The 15298-nt window shown below is 43.3% G+C and overlaps 1 protein-coding gene across 2 annotated transcripts in view; it reads left to right on the forward strand.

Annotated features, from left to right (window-relative positions):
• Positions 1-15298, forward strand: part of fry (Protein furry) — a 1574680-nt gene that overhangs the window by 1370618 nt on the left and 188764 nt on the right. For both annotated transcript variants that reach the window (XR_011018272.1, XM_068227610.1), the window contains exons 28-29: positions 2757-2891; positions 4622-4902. Coding sequence is in view for 1 of the 2 variants with exons in the window: in XM_068227610.1 (XP_068083711.1) it covers positions 2757-2891; positions 4622-4902 (416 nt within the window). In the remaining variant the exon portion in view is untranslated. The remainder of the gene's footprint in view (positions 1-2756; positions 2892-4621; positions 4903-15298) is intronic.

Below are 15298 nucleotides of genomic sequence, written 5' to 3' on the forward strand. Positions count from 1 at the left end.
TAGGTGTTAAATCGGGAGAACGAGATGACCGCAAATCTAAATTAATTATTTTACGTCTAAAAACATTGCGCACTGCATTCATTAATGCAGCTCCGCGAATTTCCTGAAGCTTTTCGTCTGTTAACGCATTAATGCTCAAAGTTATTTATTTATAATTTCGAACTTATGTCTCGAAAAAAGGGTATTATTTGTATAGAGGGGAAAATAGCAACAAAAAGGCAAGTAAAACTTCGGTTTTGGGAAGATGATGAAATCTGATGGCAACTTCAGTGGCCACTGCGCTGTGGGAGAGGTCAGTAACAATTCTACAACCTTATACTAACAATAAAACATAAAGTGAACTTTCTAAAATAGATATTGGAGCGATTTTAACATAGAAATTATGATTTAACAATAGTTGTGTTTTGTACCATATATTGTATGTAGACACTCTCAAAGTCAAATGAAACCTGCCAAAAATATAGTACAACATTTCGTTCCTCAAAGGTAATCCCCAAAACTATTAAGATATTTATTCCACTTGGTGATGAGACGGTCATTCCATTCCTGGAAAAGCTGGTGGGCTATACCCAGTCATACACGTAATATCTGTCTTCAGCTCGAGCCTAGGGCCACAATCGATGCTCAGCGTCATGAAGACACGTTGCAGAAACCGAGGCGTGCCATCGAATGGGATTCTTCTTCATGACAACGCCCGCCTGGTCTGTGTGGAATATGTTTATATGTTTCAAAGTTTTGAGTCGAAAACTGTTCAGCAACCTTTCTACAGCCGAGATCTCTCCCCGTGAGATTTCACATCTTTTGGGAGTCGAAGAAAGACAGTCGTAGACATCGGTTTGCATCGGCCGACGACGTGTATGACTGAGTACAGCCCGCCAGCTTTTACAAGAATGCGATTGACCGTCTCTTCGGGATAATTTCTTTAACAGTTCTTGTGATTTTTTTGAGATGCGAAATGTTCTGCTGTACTTTCTGGCAGGTAAAGTCGGTAAAGTAAAGTAAACTCATGTCTTCATCCCGAGTTGGTGCAGCTCTTTTCAGGTACACCCCCAATGGAGGTGAGCTGTATGTACCATTTTAACCACATACCAGCCCTCCTGCCATTCTTAAATCTCTTGCATTACTGGGAATCGAACCTGGGCCCTCGAGGACGGCAGCTAATAGCACTAATCGTTACGCTTCGTAGGCGGACATTTTGGCAGGTGACCCATTTTCATTTGACTGTCCCTTACACTGTAGAATATCACATCAATACTACACAACAGTTTACTTTAGAAATAATGTGATCGAGATATATTTAGAACTGATGCAAACTCAAACAGTGATCGCTATTTGTTGCAACAGAACACTAATGGGTTTACTATCAGTCGTTTTGTGGCCTTTATAATTGACATTGAACCCATAATCTTGAATTTATTTAAAACGATTTCTCACTTTGACACTCCTTTCGTCTTCAACTAGCAGCACCGTTAAACTCGCTAAGAATTAATTCAGTATACTATTCGAAGTTTGACAATATGATTGTTGTTACCAATTTTTGGATTCGGGTTGGAGGAAGGTTCGTGATATACTGCACACTTGGGTTCTCACGTGTTCATTGCCGATTATTTTGCGAATTTACACGCCACGCAAATAAATCACACCTTATCACTAAACAGTGCTAATTCAGGGCTTAACTGGCCTCCGTTTACCCATTGAAGGAACCAGTTACAACAACGTATTCCCACAGCTGGATATCTCGGACTTAAAATTCGTACTTAACATATTTTCAGTGCATCCCTCAACACCATTCTAGAAGAAAGCTGTGAGAAGACCAGCTAAGACCGAAACAGACCACTGTATAGCTGTCTGATAATCGAGGGGCAGACATTGAGTCCCACAGGAGTTCTTTTACGTGCCAATAAATCTACTGATACGAGTCTGACGTACTTGAGCACCTTCAAATACAACCAGACTGAGTCATGGTCGAACCTGCCAAATTGGGATCAGAAGGCCAGCGCCTCAACCGTCTGAGCCACTCAGCGCGGTATACCTGTTTGAGTTTAGTGTACTATCTGTTCTTCTGCTTAGCTTGCATAGGAAAGAAGAATCCATAAAAGCTTGGAAAATGTTCATAAATAATAAGCAGCTCATTATTTTGTCTTGTTATCCTTAGGGAAAACTTTAAGGACGACCTCGTAAGAAATGATGTCCGGAATGTGCGGAGGCCATTATGACGTTGTGGAAAACCTGTTAATTAACAGTGTCTCGTAAAGAGCTTGTTTTATTGCAGGAAATCAATAAACGAGGTTAAGAGAGGTAGTTTTTGTTTGTTTGTTTGTTTGTTTGTTTGTTTGCCTTCACTACAGTTTCGTCTTCGTAAACTATTTGAGGCAGAGAAAACAAGCTCGATCCCATATCTTGCAGTTTTGAAGGATATTATCTTAAGTTTCTGTCGATGTTAAGTTGGTAAGCCTAGAGACCAGAATCATATTGAAATTTACTTGTATTTTGAATAATTAAATGCTAACTTTGATGAAATGTAAATATGTTTTTTTGTCTAAACAGATTTACAGTGTATGGCGTTCAGCCATGAACGTAGATATATAGGTCACTATGGACAGTAGCAGCAACATTATTATGAATTTTCTCGCAGTCTCACAGCTATACGGTCCAATGGTGACATAAATGTATTATTATTATTATTATTATTATTATTATTATTATTATTATTATTATTATTATTATTATTATTTGCTGAAATTCTTTTGTTCCAGTTCTCCGACGAACACCCCAAGGAGACGGAGGAAGTATGGGCAACGCTCTGCTCATGTTGGCCGAATAATCTTAAGGTCATCATTCGTTATCTTCTCATTGTGTCGGGCATGGCGCCAGTTGAGCTTCTGCCTTACGTGAGTTTGTATTTTGCAATTCGCATGCATTTCAGTTTAAAGAGCTAAAAAGGAGTAAAATTCCCAATAATTCATTAAAATCATGCAAATGACTTTAAATTTGGAAAAATAAAATGGTAAGCTCGAAAAGGGTTTCACATCTCTTTCCGTGCTAGGAAGAGCTACAACAATTGGAACATTTTTTTGCGATTTTCAGTTAAAGAAATTGCCAAGAATATTTTTCCGTAGAGCCCGCCCGTTCTATTTTTGCCATGCAATGGATTACACTGAGTGTCCAAAAGTCAGGGGAAGGGGTGTCCCATTAGAAAATGTGCCATGTATGACCCCTGAGTGTTGCGGCTAGCTCCGGCGTAGCTGAGCAGTCTGTCACAGACACCAGTGTCATGAAGATGACAACACGTCGCGAGTTAATTGACGTTGAACGTGGGATGATCAACGGTGCATGGGTCGTAGCATTGTGGAGAGTAAACGCGAATTCGGGTTTCCGAGGTTAACAGTGTCGAGGGTGGATCTTCAGTATTGCAGAGAGAATGTTACCACCCGCGTAAACAGGCGCACGGGAAGAGTGTAGGTGTTTAACGAACGGACATCAGGTCGCCTTCTCAGAACCGTACTGGGCGCTCGACGGGCTACTGTGAATCAAATCACCGCCCAGTTGAATGTTAGGAGTCAGGAACCCGTTTCTACCAGGACTGTGGATACAACTGCACCGCATAGGCTTCACCAGTCGACGACCAACTCGTGTCCCTTTGCTGACACCTCGACACAGAGCTCAACGACGTGCATGGGCCCGCGAACATCGGCCATGAACCATGGAACAGTGGCGGCGTGTGGTATGGACCGATAAATCCCGGTTCCAGTTGTATCGAGCTGATGGGAGCGTGAGAGTGTGGCGTAAGCTCCATGAAACTATGGTTCCTGCGTGTCAACAAGGTTGTATCCAGGCGGGGAGTGGCTCAGTTCTGGTCTGGGCGCCGTTCTCATGGTCGGAATTAGGCCCCATTGTCCGGCTGCAAGGAGCGCTGACAGGTGGACATTCCTTCAGACCACCTGCATCCCTTTCTGGCCCTAGAGTACCCCGATGGAAGTACCATGTTTCAACAGGACAGTGCACCATGTCACCGCTCTGTGGTGGCACGTAGGTGGTTGGAGGAGCACCCCAGTGAAGTTACGACCATGGATTGGCCCTCCAGATCCCCTGATCTTAATCCAGTCGAGCATTTATGGAATGCTGTCGATACTGGTGTACGCTCCATGAACTCCGCACCAACGACACAAGACCAATTGTGGGTCCAGATCCCTCCAGAACGCTTCCAACACCTCGATGCCTCGCCGTATTGCTGCCGTTTTGAGGGCTCGCTGTGGAGCAGCTCGTTATTAACATCACATTCAGTGTCTTCCCATGACGTTTGTCCACTCAGTGTATATTGCCTGTCACTAATAACATTACACTAAGTGACTAGGTGTGCTTTGTCCTTTCTGTTGCCAATCGCCTCAAATAGGTGGCATTATTGGTAAAATTAAAAAACTAACCCATCAACGAATGGCACACAACAGCTAGCTGGTATCGATGTTGACATTCATATCTACTTTATACAAGCTGCTGCAATTTTCATATGTTTTGCAACTTTATATGGATGTTCCCTGTTTGCAGATTTATTTTCTTGTGACATAATGGTGAGTTTGACAAGTATATGACAATATTATTCACCTTGAATAATATTCTTTAGGCTAAACGTGTTGTACTGTATTTGGCCCGAGCGCGGCCTGACCGCCTGCTGGACGAGATGATGACTGAGCTACAAACCGTGGAGACGCTCAATTGCCTCATTGAGCGGACGGAAACGCCGCCCTTTTACCGCCTCACCAGCATGAGGAAGGCGTCTTCCCATTCTGATGGACCTGGCGGGGTGGCAGGACAGGCTGATGCCGCTAACCGTAGTGATCTGGGAGTCGAAAAGGGCACCATACACACCAAACGACACAGCGGTGAGGATCCAGGAAAGACCGGGTGAGTATTCCATTGTCTGTTGTATGTTCGCAATTTATTTCGTATCTCTATTTCCCAGATTGGTTTTGAGGGAGGAAAATATTCTTCAGTTAGCTTATCAACCCTGCTCGTTGGCGTCTTAGTCAGTTCCCTCAGCTAAGCGAGATTTCACGGACTATTGCTTGTGTTCGGATGGTCAGTTGATCTCTGCTCTTCTAGCAGCCAACAGCACATGGTCTCCTGCCCAGGCAATGACCGCGCCCGATGTTGCTTAACTTAGGAGGTCTCGAGGTATATTTTAATATTCGTACACTTTTGGCTTACTATATTTGTAATTTCAGATTTTTTCCCCTTGTACCGTGCGAGTTGACTGCGCAGTTCGGATCGTGCAGTCGTTAGCTTGCATTCGGAAGATGATGGGTTCGAACCCCTCCACAGGAAGCTCTGAAAATGGTTTTATGTGGTTTTCCATTTTCACAACAGACAAATGCTGGGATTGTTCCCTAATTGTGGCCACGGCCGCTTCCTTCCTAATCCTTACCCTATCCTATCCCATCCTCACCGAAAACCTGAAAGAGTTAATACGACGTTAAACCCCTAGCAAACAAACAAACAAACAAACAAAAACCAACTTTTTCCATGTGCTGGTGGATCACTTTGTTAATCTGAGTAGATCTCTGATGGGTTCAATTTTGAAGCCTTTTCGTTTTATATGGCATTATAACACACCTGTAAGGTATTAGTTCGTGTCACAGAAATGTCAGTGCTTTGTTTGTGAATTTGTCTTGAATTTTTGAATGTTTAAGAAAGCTACGGAATGTGAAGTAGAAAAAAGAACATTTCTATCATATCCTTTTCAATTTAATCGAGGAACTAGGAAATCAAAGGCCTCTAGAAGCATTCATGTTTATGCCGAGACGCTAAAAACGGTACGAACTGGCGAGTTGGCCGTTACAACGGTTAGGGACGCGCAGCCCTGAGCCTGCATCCGGGAGATAGAGGGTTCGAGCCTCACTGTCGGCAGCCCTGAAGATGGTTTTCCGCGGTTTCCCATTTTCACATCAGGCTGTACCTTAATTCAGGCCACGGCCGCTTCCTTCCTACTCCTAGCCCTTTCTTGTCCTATCATAGCCATAAGACCTACAGTATACGTATCCGTGCGACGTTAAGCCAATTGTAACAAAAAATCATTACGGTAAAAAAGTTTCTCATATGCAAGAGGATAATTTTTTCTTCAATGATTCTCTACGTTCAGGAAGACAAGCCGAATTTCTTGAAGACTGTTTAAACGTTTTAATTAATAATAATAATAATAATAATAATAATAATAATAATAATAATAATAATAATGTTCGTGCCACTATTGTTTTTACTGTTTTCGGAGGGGCCGTTTTAATTCATAACTATCCTCGTCAGTCAACTCGAGAATTTGCAAATATGATACATTTTGACCAGTACTCGTCTGAGTAATAGTAACATTATACCCGTTATACAAGAGGTTATTGTAGATCCATTCTATTCTCCTGATCTTGCTTCACGTATTGACATCTTTTCTGCTTTCGATCGAACATATGTCCTTGGAAATCTCCTTTGAAAACAAAGCTGTTCTTCGACGTGAGCTTGATGGGTTCTTCCAGTTCAAAACCACTTGATTTCTTCTGGCGTGGAATCGTAAAACTCCCAGTGCAATGAGAAGGGCTCATAAACAATGCAAACTAATATGTTACTGATTTTTATGCAGAAGGCGGTAACATTCTGTGTTCTCTCTTCAAGAGAAAACAAACATCATATCATAACTAATCGTATCGACCTCACTGCTGTCATGTTAGAAGGATATAATAAATAATTTTGCGTAGAATGAAAAGGCGCTTCAGTCTTTAACATCAATATAATTAGGCCTATCAGAATTTGAAGAGTGATAGTTAAGAAGAGAGAGTGGAGAGAAAAGATAAAATGGAAAGTCTGCTCACACTTGCACGAAAGCAGTGTGAAACACTTACCTCAGGTGCTTAAAGCTCATGTGACATGTGTAACAATTACATAGTCTTCGCCTGAGTTTAGAATTAGTGATACTTAATTAGGCGTACCATTATCTTGTCATATTTCTTACTGAAAACCCCCGCAGTTAAGTCTTGTTCATTTTAGATCTCAACGCCCGGGGAATCTCCTTAGCCTTTCATGATCCTTCCCTTTCTTTACCGTCACCGTCTTCTTTCGAGGTTTCGGATCTCTTCTTCCTCCTTCGTTTGATTGTACGAAGGGCTAATAGTCTTGTCCCTTAACACAATTCACAATGACGTAACTCGAGTAGGTATACCAGTGAGGTGAGTAATCCTCGTAGTTAATGATATTTCCTTCAGTTTGACTATAACTTGTTACAAATTGATGGACCCCGCTCCGAATCCATACCGCGGAGCTGCGCCTTCCGATGTAATAAAACAAGGGATAAAAACTGAAATGTTAGTCAGTGTACTGTTTTAATAATGAATTAAAGGTAAAAATCTGGCGTACATTATTTTGCGTTGTTATTTTTAGCTATTAGTACTGTAGTAATTCGGCTCTTTACCTGAATGATTAAAGAAAAGAGGGTCCCTGGTTCGATTCCCTGCTTAGCTGTGGATTTGGCTGCGTCTGGTTAATTCCTCCACCCGGGAACTTCTTAATTTACACACAACGCACCTCACTACCAACCACTTCAGAAATATGTGATAGTGAAATCCATCCATACACATAGAGTTGGTGTCAGGAAGGACATCTGGCTGTAAAAATAGGCCAAGTCAGCATGTACGATACAGACTAGTGGCGTGCATTGTTCGAACTTGAGACGGGTAACCAAGACGAAGCAACATGTGCCTTGCTGCATATGCAACCACCATCACGCATGAGTGGAGCATGTAAGCTAAAATACCCGAGTTTGCTGCAATTCGTTCGAGAGGGCATGTTCGAAGCGAAGTTTGCCGACTAGCGAGGATGACATTGCTCCCTTTACTGACGTTGTAAGCAATGTAGATAATCCAGATATGAGTAAGACCTGGTTTACATAAAGCAAAACCCAGGAATTCAGAGGCATAAATGGATGATGGAATGGTTGAATTAACAATTAGTTTTGAGCTGAAGTTCACCATGCCCCATGAATTGACGGACAGCGTTATTGCTAAAATTCAAAGCAGTGAATATAAACTAATTAAAAGATGTGGGCTCAGTTCTGATGTTTGAAAGAAATTCCTGCTTGTGGTCACTGCAGACAACCAGCAGACAGGGTATGTTTCCTATGACTCGCGCAATGCACTGTTAACATATAAATTTGGTACAACTCATTAAAGAAAACACGTTTGCCAATTTAATGCTTGTTCTTCTCGCCAAGTATTGCACGGCAACACAAAGCAAACCACAACTATCGCGAATGTTTTCACGTATGTCAAAGATTTTCGACCGTTTAACACTGTTCCCGCAGAAGGCTTTAAAGAATTAGGGCAAAAACTAATTAATATCGGGCCGGGCTGAGTGGCTCAGACGGTTGAGGCTCTGGCCTTCTGACCCAAACTTGGCAGGTTCAATCCTGGCTCAGTCCGGTGGTATTTGAAGGTGCTCAGATTCGTCAGCTTCGTGTCGGTAGATTTGCTGGCACGTAAAAGAACTCCCGCTGAACTAAATTCCTTCACCTCGGCGTCTCTAAACCAGTGGCGTATGCTGAGTCCAAGACATGGGCTACCACTAGACTTATGATACCAAGCTCGATAGCTGCAGTCGCTTAAGTGCGGCCAGTATCCAGTATTAGGGAGGTAGTGGGTTCGAACCCCACTGTCGGCAGCCCTGAAGATGGTTTTCCGTGGTTTCCCATTTTCACACCAGGAAAATGCTGGGGCTGTACCTCAATTATGGCCACAGCCGCTTCCTTCACAGTCCTAGCCCTTTCCTGTCCCATCGTCGCCATAAAACCTATCTGTGTCGATGCGACGTAAAGCCAATAGCAAGAAAAAAAGACTTATGTTACCCCTTTGCGATGGTTGGTTTAGTGAATGCCAAGCCTTTTGAGCGTGTTGAGCTGCAACGAAGAAAAGTTATTGATAATACAGGATAAACAGGGGCATAATTACAATTACCAATACTATATGGCCTTAAGGCTAAAATAGAAAACATTGCACATAACCGGCCATTAACAAAAAGCAAGGAGGAGAAACTCCAACACTCCTTATAGAAATTACTAAAAACCTAAGTGGGCTTACGGCCCAAAGATACAGAGGTTAATCCCATACTACAAGAGGGTGACTGAAGGAGGAACCTTTAATGTCGAGACGAGATTTACAAAATTTAGAGTTTGAAAACTTTAGTCATCCAATTGGATGGTTGATTGGGAGACGGCGGAGGGTCACAGCTCTTCCTTCCCTTACATTATATATTTCCCGGTATGGAATAGAAAGAGAGTCCTCAGAATTCACCGAATATCCTACATTTAAACCACCAGTTTACAAAATTACATTAAAATAAAACGGCTAAAACCTTCCCTTGAAACTACCCGCAGGCGCTATCATATGTTTAGGAAAATTCTGCCATTACCTTGTATCGCTGGATATTCTTCAAGCAGGCCGCTCCTAGGCCTCGGTCAAATCATACTCCCAGAAAAGACGGTCCTAAAATGCCTTGCTTATGTAGTTCCGTAAAGAGAAGCTTCCTGATTAAATTGAACCACACTCTACTGATAGGCTGGATTTCTGTTTACAACCACGGTTTTGATTGGCTAGAGAACATATTTACAAGCATCTGATAGTTAGATTAGAGTAGAGGAGGAACCAGACAAACAATCTTCAGAAAATGTTTGCTAATAACAAAAATGAAATTTCCAAAGTTCTAGGTTTGTTTTTAGTGCGTGAGAGTGAGCTAGCATATCGATGTTAGAGCCATCTAACTGTAGAAGACGAAATTCTCTGGGAGTTTAGAAGTTTCATTTTCAAGCCCTTTATAGTGCTTGTATTTCTGTGGACAATGCATTCATTCTAAGCATTGTTGGAATTTTTCATATTTCGCTTAGGATGGTGGCTCAGTTGCGCTTCTTGAGTCAATAGAAACTTGATAAACTGCATTCCTTTAGACTATTTACAAATGAAACTGACCAATTAAAGGATGATGTACATGAAATACAGGCATTAGCATAAATAATCACCAAACACACACTTTCCTCTACTACTACTACTACTACTACTACTACTACTAAAATGCTTTCATTCCTCCCCAGAAGGGGGAGGCGGGCCTCTTAGACGGTGACGCCGTCTCTAAGGCCGGTAGATTTGTGACGGTGATGGAGATGCTCGGAGAAGGTGACGCAGGTGGCGGCCGTGGCCTATAATAGGAACTGTCCCGGCATTCGCCTTAGTGCAGGAGAATGGAAAACCACGGAAACCACTTTCAGGACAGCCGAAGGTTGCGGCCAACCGTGAGGTCCAGCCCTCTCCCGCCTCCCGAATGCAGAGGCGTGGAGCCACGGGAGAGCCGTGGCCACCCTTCCTCTGCTCGGTTGGCCGGTCAGAGTGCAGAGCTGTTAGTCCACGGACCAGCCGTGGACACTTGAGGGTCGAGACCCACTCTGCATCTACCGACACACTTTCCTTGAAATACAGTATACTGGTGATTCAAATTTTGTATAATGAATGATGATGACATTACATAGATAATAATAGTTTGTTTGTAGATATGATAATACGCTTTTGGTCTTTTTTTACAGATAACTTTGCTCTGCGTCCTCAAATGATAATCTCGTCTGTTCACGAGCAAGACTTCTCTAAAAATGAATAAAGGTTTGAATCACTTGAACTTAAGAATGCTTTCGTGATGAGAATACGAATTTGGAAAAAATCGGGAAGAATTAATAATAGTGAAAGGACATTTCCACAGCTTCCCGTATAATCCCAGACCTATAGTGTTTAGTGTGGGTAAGAGCTCGGGTCGGCGGATGCAGTGTGAGTCCGGGCCCAGAAGTGACCACGGCTGTTTCGTGGTCCGACAGCTTTGCACTCCGACCGGCCAACTGAGCAGAGGAGGGATGGCCACGGCTCTACGCCTATGAATTCGGGAGACGGAGAGGGGCTGGTCCCGACCTTCGGCTGTCTTGAATGTTTTATTCCGTAGTTTTCCATTCTCCTGCACTAAGTTGAATACCGAGACAGTTCCTAGTATAGGCAACGAACGCCTACCCCCTCACTTTCTCCAAGCATCTCCTGGTCTGAGAGAAGGCGTGAACGCCTAAGAGGCTCACCTCCTCCTTCAAGGAAGGACTGAAAACACGTTAGTAGTAGTCGAACATCTTGGAACGCCATATCATGACCCGTTGATAGGGCGTGCTCAGCTTTTGATGATTTGTCTGGCTGGTTGAGACGGATATTACGTTGGTGCCAATGGAACTGGAATGTTTGGCTAATGTATACCTTGCCGCAAGTACAGGGAATTTTGTACACCCCAGGGTGTATTTTGTATGGCTTATTACTAAGAGTGGTGCAGCCTTTGTAAGGTAGACCCTTCAACGATGACGGGCACCATCTGTTTTAAGTACAATGTACCTTTAACAAAATAAGGAAACAAGATTTTGCACGGAGAAACTTTATTTTACAAGAAAATTAAATAATACAGGGTAGTACACATTGCTATTTAACATACTATTCTTATCCAAGCTCTTATTCCCCTACATAAAGACATCGATGTTGGCAAGACAGAAATCTGCTTCCAGTTTCTGAAGCCACGTCATGACGCTCATCCTCGTGCTTCATCAACGATCCGAAGAGATGGAAATCACTGGAGGCCTGGTCGGTCGGTCGGTCATCGCTCAGCCCAGCTCGACAAATTTTGCCTTTTTCTAGGTGAGATAAAGAGACTAGAGCTGTGTTAGTGTGTGTCTTTTGGTGGGGGGGGGGGGGCGTGAGGCTCCGCCCCGCCTCACAGCCCGTGGTGACCTACCTGTTTGGACAAATGACCGACAAGCGAGTACTAACGCAGGAACATAGCCTAGTACAAGAGTACAGAATAACTTGAGGTGCAAAGGCTAGTCTTCTGCCAGCTACTTCCACCCCTCCGTAGATAAAGAGACTAGAGCTGTGTTAGTGTGTGTCTTTTGGTGGGGGGGGGGGGGGTGCCGTGAGGCTCCGCCCCGCCTCACAGCCCGTGGTGACCTACCTGTTTGGACAAATGACCGACAAGCGAGTACTAACGCAGGAACATAGCCTAGTACAAGAGTACAGAATAACTTGAGGTGCAAAGGCTAGTCTTCTGCCAGCTACTTCCACCCCTCCGTAAAGGAGAAGTTATGAGAAACCTCCCTAAACCCACCAGGCAATCCCATATCTCCTTTCGGCACTGGTTACCCTGTCGCGGTCATACCAAGACATCCCTGACGCTAGACCACTGCCGCTCAAGAGCCACTGTCACCCCCGGCACATGGCCACCTGCAAGGCTTTCAAGGTGGAAAATGGCGAAGGTTATAAAATAAAAAAGAAATTTTGACGCGCGGTCGAGAGAGAAGAAATAAATAAAAAGTAGTCTTGCAAACGACCATGCGGATGGAGAGGGATGCGGAAGCTCTTCCCAAAGGAGCTATTTCGCATAAGGACGGACCGCATAGAGAATGTGGTGCCGCACCATTATTATCACAGCGGTGGTGGTGGTGAATGTTGTTTTAAGAGGACGTACAACTGGGCAATCATCATCCGATAACACTAATCTGGGGAGGGGGTGTAGAGGGGATCCGACAATTAGAAAATTGAAGGTATCCGCCAAATAAAGCAAAGTCCACTACGGGCATGAAAATGAAAGACTCCCTAGGCCTCGTGACGTAATACCGTCGGGGTCTGAAATGAACAAGAGTTGATCAACTGAGGTCGGATAGAACAGATGAAAGTGAGGAGCCTGGCACAAGCAATGCCAGGGCTCAGCTAAAGACCCCGTGGTCGCCAATCCACGCTCCCAAGTTAAGAGTCCCTGGAGCCCCAGTTAGTCGCCTCTTAAGACAGACAGGAGATATCGTGGGTGCTATTCTACTGCCCCCATCCACAAGGCAAGTTAAAGTATATTAAAGCTCCCACAATCTTTAAATCGGGTAGAAGAGAAATAACTGACATGGCAAGCATTATATCTGGACTAGCATTCATCTCTGGTCTTCTGGGCGTAATTCCCGTAATATTAACGTTGTTACTGCTGATTGACTAGAAACTAACGAATAGTACAGGGCAAGGTATATTGCGGAAATCATATTAAGGAGGTTGTCAAGAAAGATTACAGATTTCTCCACATGGTTATGAGAGTATTTAGTGGTTGTAGTAAGGATGTGAGGAGAGGGCATATCAGTCTCTGGTAAGACCCCAACTAAAGTATGGTTCCAGTGCATGGGATCCTCACCAGGACTAATTGATACAAGAATTGGAAATAATTCAAAGGAAAGCAGCACGAATTGTTCTGGGTGTTTTCGAACAAAGGTGTAGTGTTACGAAAATGTTACAAACTTTGGGCTGAGAAGATTTGGGAGTTAATAGACGAGATGCTCGACTGTGTTGTATGTTTCGAGCTGTCAGTGAAGAATTCGTGTGGAATGATATAAGTGGACGAATAAGCTTCAGTGGGTGTTTTTAAAAGTAGGAAAGAAGTATGAAGATGAAGTTGGAATTCAAGAGGAAATCGGGGCAAATATTCGTTTATAGGAAGAGGAGTTATGGATTGGAATAATTTACCAAGCGAGATGTTCAATAAATTTCCAAATTCTTTGTAATTCTTTAAGAAAAGGCTAGCAAATCATCAGGCGGGGAATCTGATTGATTGATTGATTGATTGATTGATTGATTGATTGATTGATTGATTGATTGATTGATTGATTGATTGATTGATTGATTGATTGATTGATTGATTGATTGATTGATTGATCGATCGATTGATTGATTGATTGATTGTGCTGGGATCAAGATGTGGGCTACCTCTAGACTTAGGTTACCCCTTTTCGATGGTTGGTTTAGTGAACGTCAAGCCTTCAGCGTTTTGAGCTGCAGCCAATAGCCAACGGAGAAGCTTGTTGTGTTGTGAAATCTGTACCGTCTGTGGGTGGGGGCGGTAGAATAACACCCACGGTATCCCCTGCCTGTCGTAAGAGGCGACTAAAAGGGGCCCCAGGGGCTCTGAACTTTGGAGCATGGGTTGGCGACCACGGGGCCCTTAGCTGAGTCCTGGCATTGCTTCCACTTACTTGTGCCAGGCTCCTCACTTTCATCTATCCGATCCGACCTCCTTTGGTCAACTCTTGTTCTTTTCCGACCCCGACGCTATTAGGTTTGCGAGGGCTAGGGAGTCTTTCATTTTCACGCCCTTCGTGGCCCTTGGCTTTCTTTGACCGATATCTTCATTTTTCGAAGTGTCGGATCCCTTCTATTTTTCCCTCTGATTAGTGTTATATAGAGGATGGTTGCCTAGTTGTACTTCCTCTTAAAACAATAATCACCACCACCACCACTGTGAAATCTGCTTCACAAGCTACTGACCTGGCCTCTGCTGCTGCCAGTTCTCAACCCCTGATCAGTGGATATGGTAGCCTAAGGTTTAGCAAATTGAAGTCCGGCTTTGTGGCTAAATGGATAGATTCTTGCTTTTGGTCCGATGGCACCGGATCAATTTTCAGAATCAACCACCTCATACAGTTAATTCCTCTGGTTTGGGGACTGGGTATTTATGACGTCTTTGCCATTCATTTTATCCTAATAAGGACACCACCAAGCCTACACAGATGCCATGCACCATTATTATTATTATTATTATTATTATTATTATTATTATTATTATTATTATTATTATTATTATTATTATTAAATACAAATGCTGAATTTTATAGCGGTTGTACCCATCGTTCACTGGTTTATTAGCTTCCTCGGGAGATCCGTGATGGTGCCTGACCTATGATCACGGATTCGATTTCAACCAACAAAAGAGAACCTAAAAGATTGCATTTCATTTTAGCAGTTGTACCTATGAAAATAAAACGATATCGCTCCTATAACAGCAGTCCTGCAGTGTCTTCCTACAAGGATGTAGAAGGAAACAGGAGTGAAATATCAGTACTCTGTAATCTATATGATTAAGTCAGAAGTACGAGATGAAGAAAAATATACGATGAGTAACACATGGTTGATAGCAGTGGCGATCTGACGGACCGAAGCCTAGCACACCTATCCCCCCGGTCCCCGCTCCTATCCGATATACAGCAGCAAGCCGCTATGGGATGAGCAGAGGGGAGAGGGACGAGAGTCAGGGCTGCGATATCAGTCTCCGATGCTTAGCTTTCAGAAATACGTGCGACTTTTTTTCTCACTGCTTTCAAGTTTTGAAAATGGAACAATGTGTCAGATGCTCAGATTATAATGTGCCTTGGACTTCCATCGTTCTCAATAATTGAGGT

Source organism: Anabrus simplex, chromosome 5 (assembly GCF_040414725.1).
Source record: "Anabrus simplex isolate iqAnaSimp1 chromosome 5, ASM4041472v1, whole genome shotgun sequence".
NCBI classification, from domain to species: Eukaryota; Metazoa; Arthropoda; class Insecta; order Orthoptera; family Tettigoniidae; genus Anabrus; species Anabrus simplex.